An 18940-nucleotide genomic window follows, 5' to 3' on the forward strand; every position below is an offset into this window, starting at 1 on the left:
TTGGGGCGAGGGCCGCATTGGTCAAAAGGTCACTTGATGGGGGCCACAACCAGTTGCGGACGCACGCTCGATGTCTCAAGCCCAACACACACCGGCTCCGTCCGATGCGGCGCGTCAGAGCACGTCGGACGCCGCCGGTGTGCGATAGGTTCATTGAAAATGATGGAGGCGGCTGTTTTGACGCGCGGCATTCGCAGACGGTGTGGGAGGCCCTTCAGTCAGTCACTGCTATAATATCTATCTATCTATCTATCTATCTATGCTCAGACCCAGCCAGCCAGCCAGCAAGCCACACACATAGTGCTCAGACCCAGCCAGCCAGCAAGCCACACACATAGTGCTCAGACCCAGCCAGCCAGCCAGCCACACACAGTGCTCAGACCCAGCCAGCCAGCAAGCCACATACATAGTGCTCAGAGCCAGCCAGCCACACACATAGGCCCTCATTTATCAATCGAGTGTAAAATCTGCCACAGATTCGAGTGCAGGTTTCGTAGTACACCCACGTCGCCACGGCATTTATAAAGTGATCGCAAACAGCTGATCCTTCCTTAATTTCGTTCTCACGTTAATAAATGTGACGGCTGAAATCTATCTGGCACGCCCTATGAAATCAAGCCTCGCCCTCGTTTTTGCGACTGAACACATGTTTACGACCTGTGGGAACCATGGAAACCATGGAAAAAAGGTTTCTCCCGTGCCTTGCCCGCCTCACGCACCTCTCTCTCACACACACACACACACACACACACACACACACACACACACACACACACACGCAGAAGCACACGCAACTTGCAAGCCCACTGGTGTCTTGTTAAATAAAGAACGAACACCTGCATGAATTAAATAAAGTTGTAGGCCTACCCTGTCTGTTTTCCTCTCACCTCGCTTGCTTTGCTGTCATGTCCACGCATGCACGCATATACATGACACATCGACATCGCATCGCCATGAATGGAATTAGTTTGTAGGCTGGCCTATATTAATTTTACCCATTCGTGCGCAGTGCACGGCGAAGGCGTGATACTGCGCACTGCTGTGATATTAAAGTCCTGTGTGTGACATGCCTGCATGAGAGATCGGCTATCATGTCGTCAAGGCAGCTCACAATCAACGTTTATGTAGTGATTTGATCATTGATGAACGAATCATAAACATATGGATGAAGCCTTGCCGCTTGCGCTGGTATGTGTTGGCGACGCACGCCGCGGTCCCGTCCTCCCGACCCCCGAAAATGATCTCGCTTTTATCTGAACTGTCAAAACTGTCTAAGCACTTATAAATGGTGAATGATTAAGCCCCTTACGCCTATAGCCTGCTAGTACTTACTACAAATAGGCAAGCTGTATTGTATGCTTGTCATTGTCACTTGGAAATAAAGGCGTGCAGTCCATTCATGCCTTTAAAAAAATAATAATATCATAATCGCATATGCCGCATCACCGCGTCCGCATGCGCTCCAAAATCATCTCACAAGTGCGCTCGCATAACAAGTGTTTGATTAAGCACAAACTAATACATTGTAAACATGTTATATTGTTTTTAATTGCGCGATTTTAATTACTTGTAAAGTTGGAAATCTCTCTTTTGTTTTTTACATACACATACCGTTTTATATTAACATTTTAGGAGTGAAAACATATGTTTTGATGCCTGTGACAGTGTCAGCAGTTCAGACAAGGCTGCTCCGCTTGTGTAAGACAGGGAAAAAATGCGTACGCCAGCTGAGGAGCAACCGTGGATTTTCAACGTTGTCACGTTCAATTTCAAGCGTTGGCGGAAATGGTAAATGTCAAAAATGTCGGCAATTTCGGCGTGCACCCATATTTTGGTCTACGCACGGTTGATAAATGAGGGCCATAGTGCTCAGACCCAGCCAGCCAGCAAGCCACACACATAGTGCTCAGACTCAGCCAGCCAGCAAGCCACACACATAGTGCTCAGACCCAGCCAGCCACACACACCTCCGTAAGGGAGTGGTTGCACCACTCAAAAAATCTTCAAAAAACTGAAGAGGCTACTGGAGATTGGAGAACCTGTTTTGGACATGATCTGATGCAAGACAATGTCACTATGACAGAAAGAGAAGATGGGTCTTCACACATTCACACACACACACACACACACACACACACACACACACACACACACGACTTTGTCCCTATAATGTGCACGGCACCGTTCTAATTCATCATATCACGCAAGAGACGCCACACACCAGTATGGAAGAGAGATAGTCACTTACTCACTTGTTGTAACTTGTAGGGATGCCACAAAGTGAACATCAGCCAAATTGAATAGTCGACAGCTCTGCCGATTAATAATCGATTAATTGAACCCACCCCCCATATTAATCAATATCAGATAAAACGTATAAGATTTTATATTATGCACATGCCATGGTCACATAACCATTATGTTGAGTGCATGTTTTGATGGTTACAGTTATATAATCAGTTTTGATGAGTAAACCTTTGTGGAGATCTTCTCAGTTCTCATTGTATGCTAGTTACTGCCATTCAGGATGGAAAATGAAATCCATTTGGATTTGGGGAGAAGTAGTTTCATAAGGGGCTGGAATGAAGTACTTGATATAAAGAGAACATGTTCAGTTCACTAGTCTACACTCTACTCTACACCTGCCTTCATTTCATCTGATTGTCTGTCTGGCAGGCACTTAACAAGCAATCGTTAACTGTGTCTGTTAGAGAGAGGGGCAGAGAAGAGTGGCTTTGCTCAACTTGATTTATACTTATATTCTCCACTCTGATGAAGGTACATGTTCGATATATCATGCAGCCTTACTTATAAGCCTATATTTTGGCTATTACATTTTTGGCGGGCCACATTTGGCCCGCGGGCCTTGAGTTTGACACCCATGCATTAGAACCTTCCACTATCCGTAAACGGTATCTTGCGGCCACGCAACACACTGTACATTTTGCCGACTCTTCTATTTGCAGTTGGAGGTGTGTTCGTGGGCGTGTTGACACGCTTTCCTTATATTAGGATTGCTATCTTGCCCACAGAGGTTTAGGACAGCGGAAAGCGCCTCCTCAAATCACCCGCAATGCGATATATATTCTTTCAGAGGAACGTTTTTCAGAAAACTGTCGGGATTTAGAAGGCATTTGTAGAATCGTCCCCAGGTCTAAATACACAGGGTAATGATTAAATAAATGTTGATGTGACAGACTTACAATCGCTCTCTTCGCCAGGCGGCTGATAGAAGGAGAGGCCGAGGGAGATGATGGCGGCGATCTCCAGGATGATGAGCGTCACGTCCTGCAGAGCCTCCCACACCAGCTCCAGGAAGGACTTGGGCTTCTTTGGTGGAATGAAGTTCTGTCCAAACACCTGCGTGCGTTTCTCCAGTTCGGCAATATTGTCGGAGAGGCCTTGTTGGAGAAGAAATAAAAAACAATTAAATAGGGAGGGGCACTCTGATCATCATACATAATTTATCATCATACATTACATTCCGTGCTTTTATCCTCAATATCTGTGTGTGTGTGTGTGTGTCCCAAGTCTGTGTGTGTGTGTGTGTGTGTGTGTGTGTGTGTGTGTGTGTGTGTGTGTGTGTGTGTACGTCTTTAATTCACGTAACTCGAGAACTGTTCTCCCCACCACAGGTGGTGCATTGTCAGTCGGTGGATGATGTACGATCATAAGGGTCACATGGGGTTGATTTTTTTGCATTGGATTGGATAGAGACAATGAAGGGACAATATATTGTGAAAACGCTATAGATTGTCACACACCATCAATAATTCATTGTTGGCCAAGATTATTTTATACCGAGGATCTGTATCAGCCCGAGCTGTATACTTTCACACTGACGGTATTGCAAATAAACAATAACGATAAACGGAAAATACACTCGCTGGTGAATATTTCACATTAAAATTATTAATATACTCATTATATATGACTCATTCATATTGGTTTTAGCATTGATTTGTGGTGCGGAAGCTTCAACAGCTTGACCATGTTCTGTACAGAGGCCGGACTCATGGAGTCTGTTGTGGAGAGATGCACACACAATAAGATGCAGGCCATAATGGACAAATGTGAGTAATCCTCTCCACAAAATCTTGGCAGACCAGAAAAGGATCTGTTCCGTTCTTTGACGTGTATAAGAACAAACGATTCAAGAACACTTTTGTACCAACAACAATCATGGCTCTTTAACTCCACGGCCAGCCGCTAGGCTTATGAACTGGACTATTGGCTTTCAAGCTTTTAGTTTTTACTTATTTGTGTGAGATTTAGATTTAGAAGACAATGCGAAATGGCGGAAAATCTATCCTGCCGCAAATGGGCGTGGCCTATATTGGAGATGCGTCATGAGCCAAAGGGCCTGCCTGCCCCAAAGTTATTTGTGCAGCCTGGCAGCCGGCGAAAACTAGAGTTCTCAACAGGCCCGGAAATTAAGGCCCGGCTCTACCGGGGCCCTCATCAAACCCTGTACATTCAGGACACTGCCCCTGCTGCCACCCATAGATCTCCATATATGGAGCTGACCTGCTCTGATATTCCATATCTTGATCATCACACCCTGTACACTCAAAATACGCTCCATATATGGCCAGTGCATGCGAGGTCGCTTCTCGCCCTCAGGCGTTTTACTGGTAGGTTAGATTAGATTAGTGATCCTCCATTTTCATTGATTTCTATTTTTTATTTTAGGTTTATTACCTCAATTGCACCAAAACAACCTAGATTTTGAACATTCGGTGGATTTTCTATGGTGTGGGGTTTTATCTGTGTGTTCTGAAGCCTTTTCAGCTGCAATCTAAACATAACAATTTGCTAGCAGATGTCACTGTTGAGGGATTTCGCCTGTCAATCATCACCTCTGCGGAAAAACACTGGTAATTCATATATTCCATATTAAAGGAAATTTCAACATCATAATATGGGAAAACATAATCTATGAAAAACGACAACGTTTCGATCTTAATAGATCTTCGTCAGGTCAGTATACCTAGCGTATACTGACATTGTCGTTTGTTCAATAAAGTAATTCTTTACCAAAATAATGTTGTGCGGGCCCTACCTCCTTCCATGATTGCCTTATTGGCCCTGCACTGTCGAGGTGCGTGTAAATAGGTATGCTCTGAAATATCCACACACTGAAAAATAAGCTTCCAATATTGAATTCACATATTCACACGTTTTGGTCATAATACTGCAGACACTAGACCTTATAGGCGCTTACACCAGTCTTTCTGAATGACTTGAGCGCCTTCATGGTAAAATGTCTATGAAATATTCATCACAGAAATTGTCAAAAAAGAATAATTACAATGAAAAATTATTCCACCAAATTCACTGTACAGGTTCAGTAGAGTGTGACACTTTAACAATGCAACAATTAACTGACTACACACTACAACACGAGTGTTGTACGCATTACGCTGAATGGTATGTCTCAGTTTATCATGTTTGTCCTTTGACTCTGACGATAACCCCAATTAAGTCCCATTAGTGGACATACAACATTTTAATCAAGGTTGACAGGAGTCCCATGAACTGTCCTTGTCGTATTGTGATTGTGAATACAGATTTCTGTAGGCTCCTGGAAGCTCCACAGGCTGACATATCAGTCTAGGAACACTGACACAGACGCTGGGCCCCCGTCTCAGTTGAGTGAGGTGGATGTGCAGGGTGCGGAGTGGCACAGATGGCAAAGACAGTGTGTGTCTGCCTCCCTGCAGGGTGTGTGCTCTCCCACACGCACCAGCGCAGACGGCCGCACACTCCCAGCATCCCATCCTTTTGCCAAACGTAACCTGCTGCTCCTGGCAACCTCCCTATCACTCTCTGTTCCCTCCATCTCTCCTCGTCCAATAACAACAGAGGGGCCAGTCTCTTCATTGACGACGTGTTCACGTGTTACACTTCTATGGTATACACACACATCCTGGACAAGCCCAGCTCATTTCCTCTTAGTTGCCATGGCAGTGACTGCATTCGAAAAGAATTACAGGTAATGTTACATCCTGAGGTTTTTGGAGCACTTTACATAACAAGTTATGCAACAATCCCCACCTTTTCAAAACAAGCCAACACACAACAGGATTATACCCACGTTAACTACAAAAATAGCTTTGCACGTTCTGTAGCATTTAGGAAGACTCATTGCATATGGGAGTGAACATTCCGTTCATGCCATCTCAGAACCTGCCATTCAAATCAATGGCAACCTTCACGAAAATCACCACTTAAAAATATATTTTTTAACCCTTTTTTAAGATATTTTTTGTGGCTTTCGCCTGTATTTTTATTTTATTTTTTGTAGAGGGATAGAATCACAGTATAGGCTGACAGGAAATGAGAGAGATGGGGGGTGACATGCAGTAAAGGCTGTTGGGATCAGGAGTCGAACCCGCTGCACACTGCCAAACTGGATTACCAGCCAAGGTGCCTGGACCGCTGAGCCACGGCCCAGGCCTTTTAAACCTTTTTTTTGTCGTTATGCCAATTAATTCGTCCCCACACACATTTCTCCGTCAGTGAGGAGTCCCCACCGGGAGGACATCCTACCATGCTACTCCTACCGACAGATGCAATCATAGCCCGTAGGTTCAGTGACAAATATCAACCTCCCCTCTTTGATTTTACTACAAAGGTGCTTTGCTCTGATTTAAAAAAAGGAAAACTTAACACATTAGCGGGCGTGGGGGGAAAGCCACGTGCATATCTGTCTTTAAAGTTTTTGAAATACGTGCATTTTTATACTCTTCAGTTAAATAAACACAGAGGACTTTACTGTGTACTGGGTGTTTGCTGTGGCGAGCGCTAATGTCTGGAGGTTGATGTCTTTCTCTCTCTAGCTGCTTCACACCCACTAGATCACTGGGCCTTTCGTAACTTAGCAACATAACATGAAAGCTTGGCGGGGCTTTCAAGGGTGATGAGGGCATAGCAAACATAGATCTATCTACCTCACTCACATGGACGATGCGTTCCCAGAGCACAATTCACCCTTATAATATACAATATAACTTTTCAACTTTTCCACACAAAAGGTAATATCTAATACGGTATACCAGCTCACAACGTGCCACGCCACAGGGCGTTGTGAGCAAGTAGTATGCTATAGACCGTCGCAGTCACGCCCCCTACCAGGGCCCAGGAAATTATTCCCCGTTAATTTTCCTCATAGACATTTCAAAAAGTATTTATTTAAAGCCCTCTTAAGCCTCGTACAAAGCCAACTCGAGTTGTGACAAATCATGACAACAAACACAATTTTTCGGGCTGAACAAATAATTAGAAAGAATTGTTGTTTTTCTTCTTTGTAATTATTTGTTTGGTCCAAAATATATTGTGTTTGTTGTCATGATTTGTCACAACTTGAGTTGGCTTTGTACGACGCTTATAAGGTCTAAATAAATATGTTTTGAAATGTCTATGGGAAAAATGCATTTGTCATTTGTCATGAAAGGGGGCGGGACTGCGACGCTATATTTCGGGCACTCGACCCCCATGGTATACGCCGACATAATTTACAAATCAGGCACTCACCATCAGCTGGAGAGGTCTTGAGTCTGTGGCAGAGACCCTCTGTGTCCGTGTACAGCTCCTGGATCTTTTGCAGTGCTTCAGGACCCCTCAGCTCCATGAGGTCCCTCAGATCGTCCAAGGTCGCCCCAAAGTCTCCAGCGTTGTTGACCTCCATGGCTCCCTGACTAGCTCGCTGCTTGGGGCGGAAGTCCACCGAACTGTTGGCGTGTTCTCCCATGGCAGGCAGGAGGGCAGTATTTACGCTTGAAGGATAGGTTCTTCCCTCTGGCAGTTCTGATCCTTGATCAGTGCTGGGGTGAGTAGGGCAGAGGGTATGCTTGTCTATCCGATATCTGCTCTAACGCTCCCTGATCTGGTTCCCTCTTTTTCCCCTTCTTGGATTCTCCATAGTAAGCAGACATAGGTTAAAAATATCTGTCTTAAAATGTATTGATTATACGAATGTATCCTTTGTCAGTGATTGTGAATAATGTTTGTCAGATGTATGGTGTGCCTACAGCAGAACCATTCAATTGGTTCAGAGAAACCATGAATAAAAAAAGATTACAAAAATAAAAGTTTAACACTTTATTTTGATGGCTTTCGATAATTAAAAATAGTTGGGAGTTTCTCTCAGATTTATAGTCAAGAGACAATAGTTTGAGACATGTATAGACAAAGTATTTGGCATCAAATTAAATAAAATGTGTATTATGCATATACCTTTTGTCTATATTTAAGACCAAGGATGACCATGAAAATAAACTGTTAACTACTATTTCTATTAACCTTTATTGCCATTTAAAAAATTGATATGATATGTTAAACTAAAGTCATATGTGGATATTATAGCTCTGACTTGTTTTGGCTATTGAGTGTAGGCCTACTGTACAGACCATGGGTATTAGAACTGCAAAGTTCTGTGTGGAATTCTAACTAGATGACCAAGCAACCTGGACGTGACGAAGAGGAGGTAGCCGTATAAGATGAAGATCCCTACAGAAATAGGACCAGAGAAAATACATGTTGTACCCCATTAGACCGTATTCTGAAAAACCTACATTTCTATAACAGTGGTTTTCAAACTTTTTCATGTCAAGGAGGCCCACAATTATTATGTATTTGGCCGCCAACCCCCCATCTCAAAATGTTTTGTTCTCGACACTCTGGATGTTGCAGTGTATAGAAGAAACAAATGTTCCTTTTTTCATAAACATACAAGGGTGTCACTAACTAAGGTTAGATGACAGATTGAAAGTCCGTTTTTGCAAGGTCATCAACAAAATGATATCATCTGCATCGAATGTTGAAACAAGGGGTGCAAGGCATTTACTGAAATTACACCCTCTCACCGCCATCAAGAAAAAGGTAAAAAAAAAGACATTATTTATTTATGTGAGGCACTATCGATTTGGAGATTATCGATTCAGGAAGCCAGACTCTCTCTGGATGAAGCGACGCTGGTGTGAGTCGTTTGAGTCGCAGATCAAAACCTCCCTGAAAACCCCTCACCCTAAAAATAGCAGAAAGGGTAACAAAAAAAACGAAGCCCAACCATGACACTTTCAAATGAATGTCGTCTCTATCAGGTGGAAACCTTGTTTGAATGTACCTTTTGTTTTATTATTTTAAAACGATTGAATAATAAAATTGTGCAAATAACCAATCTACAACCTCTCGACACGATGTGAGCTTAATGTAAATATTCTATTTTCACAACCTTTGTGTGACCTTTTTATATAATAGGGCATTCATTTACAAAAATAAAACATAAAAAGGTCAAAAGATGACGATTTAAGGTTTCTGCCCGACCCGTGTGTTGTCTAACCTCAAATAAATCAGGCGCAAACAAATCAGTCATCTCCTTGGAGCTCTAGAACAATCTCCATATATGGACATAAAAGGGACACAGGCACAGACAGATAGACAGACAGACACCTCCAATCCATATATGGGGCACAAAACAGACAAAGGAAGACATGCGGTTCTCTGACAAAGCACCAGACACTATGACTCCCGAACTCTATAGTATATTCAGAGTTTGACTATGGCAACAGCAAAGTGACAGCTCTATAGACAATCATGAATATTTAAATGTATTTCGAGCATCATGACGTTAGAAAAAGATGACAGTTTGAGACAGAATCTTGCTGGTGAGCAACAGGGCTGTTAGAGATGCTACTGCTGTCTTATCTCACTTTGAACGCAAGCCTTGGCACAAGTGTGTTTGCTGCTGGGAGCTGAGTCATCACAGAGTCTTTTTCTGCAGAGTATAAACTTAACAATAACACATATTTGTACTACCGTACTATATAGTACTACTACTACTACTGCTGCCATTAATAATAACAATAAGAATACAAAATAACTATGATATTTTAATATAATGGTCTGTAATGTAGTTGCGTATATTCATGACCAAATCACTGCATACATGTACAGACATATTGACACAAATTAATTCATTAATTAATTCATAGTATCCCGTATACAGCATCGTTGCTGTCGGGCAGAAACCTCGTATCTCCATATTTCAACTTTTCACTTTTTTTTTTTGTCTTATAAATTATAATTCCATTCTATGTCATACAAAAGTGGCATGCATGCAAAAGCAGCAAAAATAGCAATGAGCTTGTTCAGTGGCTATTTTCTTTTAGTGGTGCTAGCGCCACTAGTATACGTAGTATACGTGTGTGTGTGTCCGTCCAAACACGGAAATAGTTTTTTTTTGACGACCAAGTGTCACTGTTGCGCATCCACTCTGGACCTCAGAGGTTTCTATACCCGACAGTGACGACATCATCAGATGTAACTATAACTGCAGAGATGTGTATAATTAAAACACCCATCAGACCTCATGCTGGAACTGTAAGCGAAATCAGAGTGACAGATATACCACAAGAAATATTGCACAGCTAGTTACTTTCATTGCCGGTATACTGAATATTGTGCATATACATTTCATGGAGATTTTTCATACCCATGCAACTGTGAAGCCCTGAAATTGTATTTACCTCCTTTATTAATCCAAAGATCCTGCATATAGGTTATATGTGACACCATGTATACATGGCATCAATGGCAATCATTTCGCTTGTTAATAACTCAGCCCACATAGTGCATGGGACGTTAGGATATTGCAAGTGTGTGGGCCGCCAAATAATTGGCAACACGCTAAGATTTTAATTTATATAATAAATATATTTTAATACCTTGACATTTTAAAAGTGCGCTACGCTACAAGCCGCCACACAATAGATTGATCTAAGCATGCTCTGAAAGTGGAGCCAAACGGCTTGCTAAGGTGTGTTATAAGTATAGTCAAATGGGTCGACCCAAATATATTCCAGATTTTCAAGTGGGCCCGGCCCCTGATCCAGAAATTGAACCAGTAAAAGAAAAATCCCCCTCTCCTACAGGGGTATTGAATGGGCTTCAAAGTTCAAACGGTATACAATTCTACAACAGAAGAGAATGAAAGTAGGCTACAACTAAACATCATCTGACACCATGAGTATAGCACCACTTGGAACATGAACTAGGCTAAACATAAATTTAGTTTGCTGACATATTTTCCACTTTCAGTGTGGGTCATGGTCACCTATATCTTTCAGAAGTTGTAAATGCTATAGTTTATAGCCTAGTGGGCCTATATTCAAATGCCCCAGATATCTGGGGCCTATGACCTAAAATGAAAAATAGCCTAAGCTCAAAGCATAAGCTGTTTACCCTTAATGCTTATGGGGTGGTCCTTAATATATACCATTGATATAGTGAAATCCTAATTAAACAATGGAGGGACTTCTCACTTGTAACCAAATGCACCCAGCGGGTCCATTTGCACCATTGGGTTACATTTGCAGTTTGCACTGCACATGCACTCGCACCTCGCAAAGGCCCTTAATAGTTAAATGGACACTCAGCATTTTACAGCGCCGTGAGTGATGCTGAAATGGAAACAGCCAATCCGGTAGCAGAGTCTTTGCCAAGGCGACGCGCACATCCATGATGCTGCTGCAACCTATCACTGTAGATGGGCAACTCTCTCTCTCTCTCTCTCTCTCTCTCTCTCTCTCTCTCTCTCTCTCTCGCTCTCTCTCTCTCACACACACACACACACACACATACACACACACACACACACACATACACGCACACAATTCATGCGAGTGAACGCATTTCCATGTCACGGAATGGAAAGAACCTTTCGGAGGTTGTAATGACATGATTTTGTCGTACAGACGAAAGCACACAACCGGCTATTTTCCAACCGAGCGCGCAGGCAGGCAGGGCGCATATGGACGACGACAGCAACAGTGTAGCAGCCTGTGCGAACACATCATGTCCTTTAGCCTACTTTTAACCTTCAACAAATCACTTGTTAACCTTGGTCTGAATCGGGATTCGCGCTGGATGACGTACGTAATCCAGGAGTCATGGGGGAAATATATAGCCCACATTCCAAGAGAGGCTTGTTGTACAAGTCCATATCGAACATGTCTCTGTTATTAAAGTCAAATAGATGCAGCTGGGCAGTCTGTCCGCGTAGAGGACATCATGGTGACACTTGTGCACAATTTGGAATGCAACACGTCGAAACACATTGCGATGTGCACAATACAGCATAAACTGAAGTTTTTTTTTTTAATGTATTATTATCATAATTATTAGTATTAGTATTTATTTTTGCGAGGTGATGACTGTATGCTTAACGTTTATGTTTAATCTCAGAGCAGGCCTACAGGCTGCTGCAAGGTTATTACCGGAGACACCGGCGGGTGCACATGCACAGCATCTGCGTGCACCGATTTTTGAATCATTTGGGCAAGCAGGCCCGCGCCAGACCTACAGGCTTAGGCTATCAGCCTATTATTTCTGAGTCTACTGTATTATAGGGCATGGCATTTATAACAGCAAATCAACAAAAAAAGAATAGCCCAATATGTCTCTCAACTCAAATGACAAAATGCCATCCCGCTTATACAGTCAAACAGCAACTGTCAGGAAGACAGGCCTAGTTGCTATGTGTGTTTTTTTTCTTCTTTGGGGATTATATGGATGTAAAAAAAAATGTGACATGGCATTGTGTCTCAAAGATGAGCTACACCACCTAAGTTGGATAGTTGCATAATAAAATCATAATAATAATCATAATACTCATAATCATAATATAATCACCATGCACCATCATCATCATCATCATTAGTATGCACAATTAATATCACATGTCATACTGTATAGGTCAAACCTAAAGTAGCCTACAGGGCTTTTATTTTATTTTATTTCGTTTTTTAAGATATTTTCAAGCTGGTGAAAGCAACACCTGTCTCTCAGTCTCAATATACTCACCATGGTCATCATGTCCAAAGAGTCGACGGGTTCAGTTCAGGAAAACAAAATTCCAATGTTCCTTCCCCTCAAACACAATTTAAGTCCAACAGTTAAAAAGAACTCGCGTGCATGAGTGTGCGTGTGTGATGCACTGACAACCGACATGATGATGATGTCCCATCTGTTGTTTGAGAACAGAAGAGCTAAAAGCGCACAGAATTTGAGTGCACGCGTCTGTCTGTGGAATTCTCTAATGCGGAAGAGAGAGGGAAAAAAACCCGAAAACTACGCAAAAGGCAGTTTACGAGAGTATTCGCCTAAAATGAACGGCGTTATTGTAAATGTGTGGACCTCGCGCGTCTGTTATTCAGAGCCATCCCCCTGCCGTCATATAATGCTCCACTGAACCATTATTGTCGCTATACTATTTTTGTCCCGTACTACTACACATGCAATGGATAGATGCCCCGGAAGGTGGGCTATAAAATCTGAGTCTACATGTCTGTAAAGATGCTCCGCTTACCGCACCCGTCCGGTGATGGCAACATGAACACATAGCAGGGGCTGCTCTATGCGACGGATGTGTGAGGAGGGGGGAGGGGGTGATGGATGCTGCCTGGCTGCCACACTGCTGCTCTTGACGTCCCACGGTTATCCCTTCTTCCACTGCAGCCCCTCCCCTAGCCAGCCAGCCAGCCGCTCCTGTGTTACAGTGACGTGCACGCACACTAGGATTCATGATAATTATCCCATGATAGACTGCCTGCGCTTCTAGTAAACAACAAAGGCCCCTTGTCAGGATATGACAAACAATTATGTCAATTATGCCCAAGAGTCGTGAGAGAGAGAGAGAGAGAGAGAGAGAGAGAGTGACTCGTGCAGCTATCGTTACAACATCGAAAATTAGAAAAGGAATCTGATTTTGGCGTCAATATAAAACACTGGCCGCACCACAGGCCTGGGCATGGGGTGGGACGGTTAAAGCAAGGCTGGTCTGTTGTAGCCTTTTGGGAGGAGGGGGGTTTGGTGGAGCATTATATTAAGTCATTATCATGACTCATGATAATATTGTGATCTATCTGCTCATAGATCATAACTGAAATGGATTATCTTCCTGCATCATAAATGCAAGGGGAAGCCCTAATATAGCTTTACGACTTTGCAGTTTGTTGTTCCAAGTGAAATTGAATTACACAATAATATATGCTATTGCCTGTGGGTAAAGGTTCGAAAGTGACAGACGAAAAAGAAGAAGAAGAACACTTATTTTATAACACCGGAAAACCAAACACCCAAACAACTCACCCAAGCACATGCAGAAGGGATGTTTCCAAACCATTATGAATGATATCATAACATAGGCTAAACGCTAAAGTATGATGTGTAGACAATATAACATGCACAATACCCCCCACATCAGCGGTCACCCAAACGCGAGGTCCATTAGGTTCCGTCGCTCTCTCCTGAACATATGACTGCTGGGGTGCAAAGTGTCAACTCCTGAAACCACAGTATCGTAGGCCTATTACCACAGTATCAGGGGTAGGTGGTGGTCACAGTCCAGCCAGCCATTGCAGAGTTGGAGACTCAAAATGTCAGACAATGCTGTGTCTCGCCACCCGCCTCAGGTGCACGCCATGTGTAAAGCAGGACATTGATGAAAACTAGGCTGGCACACTGAGTAGCATTCTCTCTTTATCCAGTGATTGGCTCTCAGCTCCAGACCCAGTTGCACATTGATGTCCAGATCTCAGCACATGGGTCCATGCATGGGCTCAGGTGCTGCATTGTTGTTGCAGTTCTCATCTGGTGCTCCTGTGTCATTAACCCTGGAAAACAGCTGTGCCGGTGTGTGCCCCATTCCTCCCAGCACAAACAAGAGTAAACTGCTCACGGGGTAGGCTGTCTGCGTTTCCCATGTATGGGCAGTGGTTTTACTGGTTTATCTCGATATGGTTGGAACCCCTGGAGCATGTCAATCCAGCTGTCCTTCAGGTGCCTTACAGGGACATTCTTCTGGAAGAAACTGCAGTCACTCAATGTTAATAATTTGTAGTAGATAACAGTAGCACAATCTGAAATTTGCACCCTAGAAAAGTAATGGACTAGGGTTTGACTTGATTGCTGAATTCCTAGGCTTCATACACACATATCAAACACATGTTCTGTGTCTTGTCTGTGTTTAATGGCAGCATGATGATTACATTTATTTCTTGATTGCCTCTTGTCTTGATTGTTTAAGTATGGTGTCATGTGCCGCTTTGCTCGATAACAGGCTTATGATTGTGATTGTATGTTTGATAAGCCCAACGCTTATTGATAACGGGTACTCAATAATCTTGTTATCAGATTTCTTCGGGTATCAGTTATCGATCTCCATCCCTAACCATAATGCTTTGGTGCACTGCTCCTCCTTGTGGAGAAGGGGTAGGTTGCATGGAGCTGTGACTGACTTGTCCAGGAAGGAAGTGAGACCAACATTTTCAAGACAATTTTTTGGTCATATGGCGTCATAACTAAAATATAAAACACATATTACGTCACCTTGTGTCCTAAACATCATTAAAATAAGATCTGGTTGAAAAAGGGGTGAAGTGGAAGTCAGGGATCCATGGTTGGTCTGGAGCAGGAAACCATCTAAGGGCAGAAGTGTTTCAGGGACTGAACTGAACAAACCGACAGCTTCCATCGAATTACACAAGCCCAAAATGTGGTCACGGGCATTGTCGATGATTGTTAAATATATTTGTGGGTCACCGGCACACCACATTCAGCTGCTGGTAATCCATACAGAAGCTCCAGTTACTTCTGGACCAAGACAACTGGGGAGGCCCAAGATCTGTTGAAGGTTTAATGATGCCAGCCCGCATCAGCTCCTGTACCTTCTGCTGCACTGCTGCAGAAGCTGGTATTTATGTGCTTAGACCAGTGGTCTTGTGTAACAGTGCCCTGTTTGGTTGCTTTCGTGGTTAAGCATTGACTCTCATTGCCACTGTTATGAGCCTACAGTATATGAAGGTACTCAGGATATCGACAATGTTTTCTTCATTTTCTTTATCCACAATGTCTTCCCATCGTTCAAGCATTCAAAGCAGCCATGAGTGTTGGTGCAGGTCATCCATTCCTCTGGTCAGAAGTCCATGACAATTTGTAGTTATTCTCTTCCAAAGCCAGGGCCATGTGAATATTGACATGTCCAGAGACATACATGAATGTATACACAAATACAGCATATAAACTAAACAAAACAAAACACCTCACCCCAAAACACATTTCTCCCCTTGTATGAAATTGAATACTTACTTGAACTGACGGGCCACTATGGCAACTTTTCTAAAGTAGCCTAACGCTCATTAGTTGAAGTCAGTTCAAAAATGATATTTTTTGATTGATTGTTTATTTATTTTCATGTCCTGCACACAATACAAGACACCATTTCACAATTTCATTTAATTGAATTACATTTCAACTCAGATTTATACAGAGTATATCTTTCCCAAGCTTGACAAATAAAATCTGCTACAACAAAAGTCCACTTGGTAAAACATATCTCCATTTTTACATAGTAATATAAATCTAGGAAATCCCCACAGATAGAAGACATTTTATTAACCAAAATATTCCTTATGTCAACATATTTAGAGCAGTAAAACAAAAAGTGAACTTGAAGTTTTCAATTTCATCAAGATCACAGAACAAGCAATATCTTCAGGAGTGGCATTAAACCTGTCAGTCTCCAGTGCTAATATATTATTATTGCTATCCATGGTCCTGAACTATATGTTTAGAGTGTGGATGTGCTGTCAATCATGTCATGCATATTTTGTCTTTGTCCGTTTAAACTAAAATCAAATAAACAACATGAAAATGCACTCTTCCTCCTGGCCCTGCTTTGACTTGTCCCACCAAGAGCTTATATCTATACTACAATATTGCAGCATCGCAGGTGGTTAAAGATAATCCAATTTCTCAGTATGCCCCAGGGCACATTGTGTTCATTGTCCTTTTCATCTGTGTTGGTTGAATATGGGGATTTATGTGTATAATGTTATGTCATGGTGTTGCTTAAATAATGTATGTTTTGTTATCATGATATGACACCATGATGAATGTTTAGTTGTGTTATATATAGTCTATGGCTGTCCTCTGCCTTATAGTTGCATTAGAATTGGTTTTGTGTTTGTGTTCTGTTGATCACAATAAAGAATAATGGAAAAAGGAGAGACAAATGTCATGGCTAATTGTCATTACAGTATTCATACAATCAATATTACCAGTGAATTCTATTTTCTGCATTCTTTGGCTTTTCTGTGTTACTACAAACCCTATGATGCAAGCACTGGCTTGGCATGTTATTGTTATACACTCTATGGCCACCAAAATGATCAACCTTTCTGAAGTCAAGACTTACTAAATACATTTGCATTACTCCAGTGGGGTAAACCTTTCAACACAACATATAGAGCAGTGCCGGTTCTAGGCCTTTTGAGGCCCTAGGCAACATATTATACAGAGCCCAAAATGTTTATAAACAAATCACAAATGTTTATAAACAAATCACAAATGTTTATAAACAAATCACAAATGTTTATAAACAAATACCAAAATGTTTATAAACAAATCCCAAATCCCTTGGTCCTACCCCCCCGACCATGAGACTTACTACAGGTAAACTGGTAGTGGTCCTACCCCCCCCATGAGACTTACAAATCCCAAATGTTTATAAACAAATCCCAAATGTTTGTAAACAAATCCCAAATGTTTATAAACAAATCCCAAAATGTTTATAAATAAATCACACGTGTTTATAAACAAATCACAAATGTTTATAAACAAATACCAAAATGTTTATAAACAAATCCCAAATCCCTTGGTCCTACCCCCCCGACCTATAGAGACACAGAAGTCTGACACGTTTTATGATGATAATGTAACATTAGTCCTAGATCATGTTTAGAATTGTGATAGTGTCCCTTTAAAGCAGATACATCATGGCAATCAGTTTAACAACATAAATTGATTGACAACCATGTCCTAGATTGACTGTGATAAAATCGGACAGAAGTAGAATGAGCTTAAATTCATATTTAGAAAATGTTTCAGATGTCAAAACATTCTGAGATGATGGAATGGTGATGGATGATGGAATGGGGAATCTTCTGAAAGCTTCATGGGCAAAGATAATCAACTTCAAAGTCAAAATGACCTCTCAGTCGTGCTAGTGTTAAAACACAGCTCACTGAAGCTTGATTTTGAGTTTAAGCATGATTCATTCTAGCCTATATTATACACCAAGCAAGCTATCAGCAACCTATTGGCGACATACCATAGGTCTAGACTGGCCTGGAAATGTGAGCAAACATGATATCAACTGTCGTTTAAAACGTGGATATGACTCATTCTCACCCCCTACTGGCTTAAAACGGCATGTGGTGTCAAACGCATAGGCTTTCTCTCTCAGTAGCCAAATGTTAGAAAGTGAGACAGTTTGTAGGAGGAAGGCTGTCCACAAATTGATCTGTGTGACAAAATATACCCCAAAGTCAGTCAGTCAGTCAGTCAGTCAGTCAGTCGCTAATCTTGCAAATCAATACCATTTCTTGTGCATGCCGCCTGCAGTACACCAAAAATGTCCACACAGTGCACAGTTGTACACACACGTTTGTCAAATCTATAATTAGTCAATGGCTGGTGGACCGGGCCGGACCCATGATCCATACGCTCATCTTATTTTAAATCACATTCTTATTCGTTGTACTGGTGTAGCCTACTGGCCTGACACTTGGCCAGCACAATGGTGTGCTATGACAGAAGTCTATTTAACCACATACATTTAAACACTTCAGCCCTCTATACATTTCGGCGATTTGAAAATAGCCATTCTACAAGCTCACAATGCGTCACGATGTGATGCATTGTGAGCTTGTAGATCTGCTATTTCCAAAGTACATTTAGAATTCCGGAGTTTGCTTGTAAGTTGTAACAAAGTAGTTCTACATTGAAGTATTGATAGTTTTACTTAAGTGAAACAATCGAGTACTTTTTTCACTGTATGTTTGCACTGTACAGCTTTGTGCCCGTTACTGGTGAAGAT

At 42.0% G+C, this 18940-nt stretch overlaps 1 protein-coding gene across 7 annotated transcripts in view; it reads right to left on the reverse strand.

The window, feature by feature from the left end:
• The window catches only part of LOC308314889 (plasma membrane calcium-transporting ATPase 3-like), a 38414-nt gene extending 30541 nt beyond the window's left edge, over positions 1-7873 (reverse strand). For all 7 annotated transcript variants that reach the window (XM_080762671.1, XM_080762670.1, XM_080762669.1 and 4 more), the window contains exons 1-2: positions 7537-7873; positions 3204-3401 (exon numbers count right to left, since the gene is read on the reverse strand). In XM_080762671.1, the coding sequence (XP_080618797.1) occupies positions 3204-3401; positions 7537-7753 (415 nt within the window). In that variant the 5' untranslated portion in view covers positions 7754-7873. The remainder of the gene's footprint in view (positions 1-3203; positions 3402-7536) is intronic.
• Positions 7874-18940: the final 11067 nt, after the last annotated feature.

This window comes from Protomyctophum bolini, assembly GCF_963924005.1.
Source record: "Protomyctophum bolini genome assembly, chromosome: 5".
Taxonomy (NCBI): Eukaryota; Metazoa; Chordata; class Actinopteri; order Myctophiformes; family Myctophidae; genus Protomyctophum; species Protomyctophum bolini.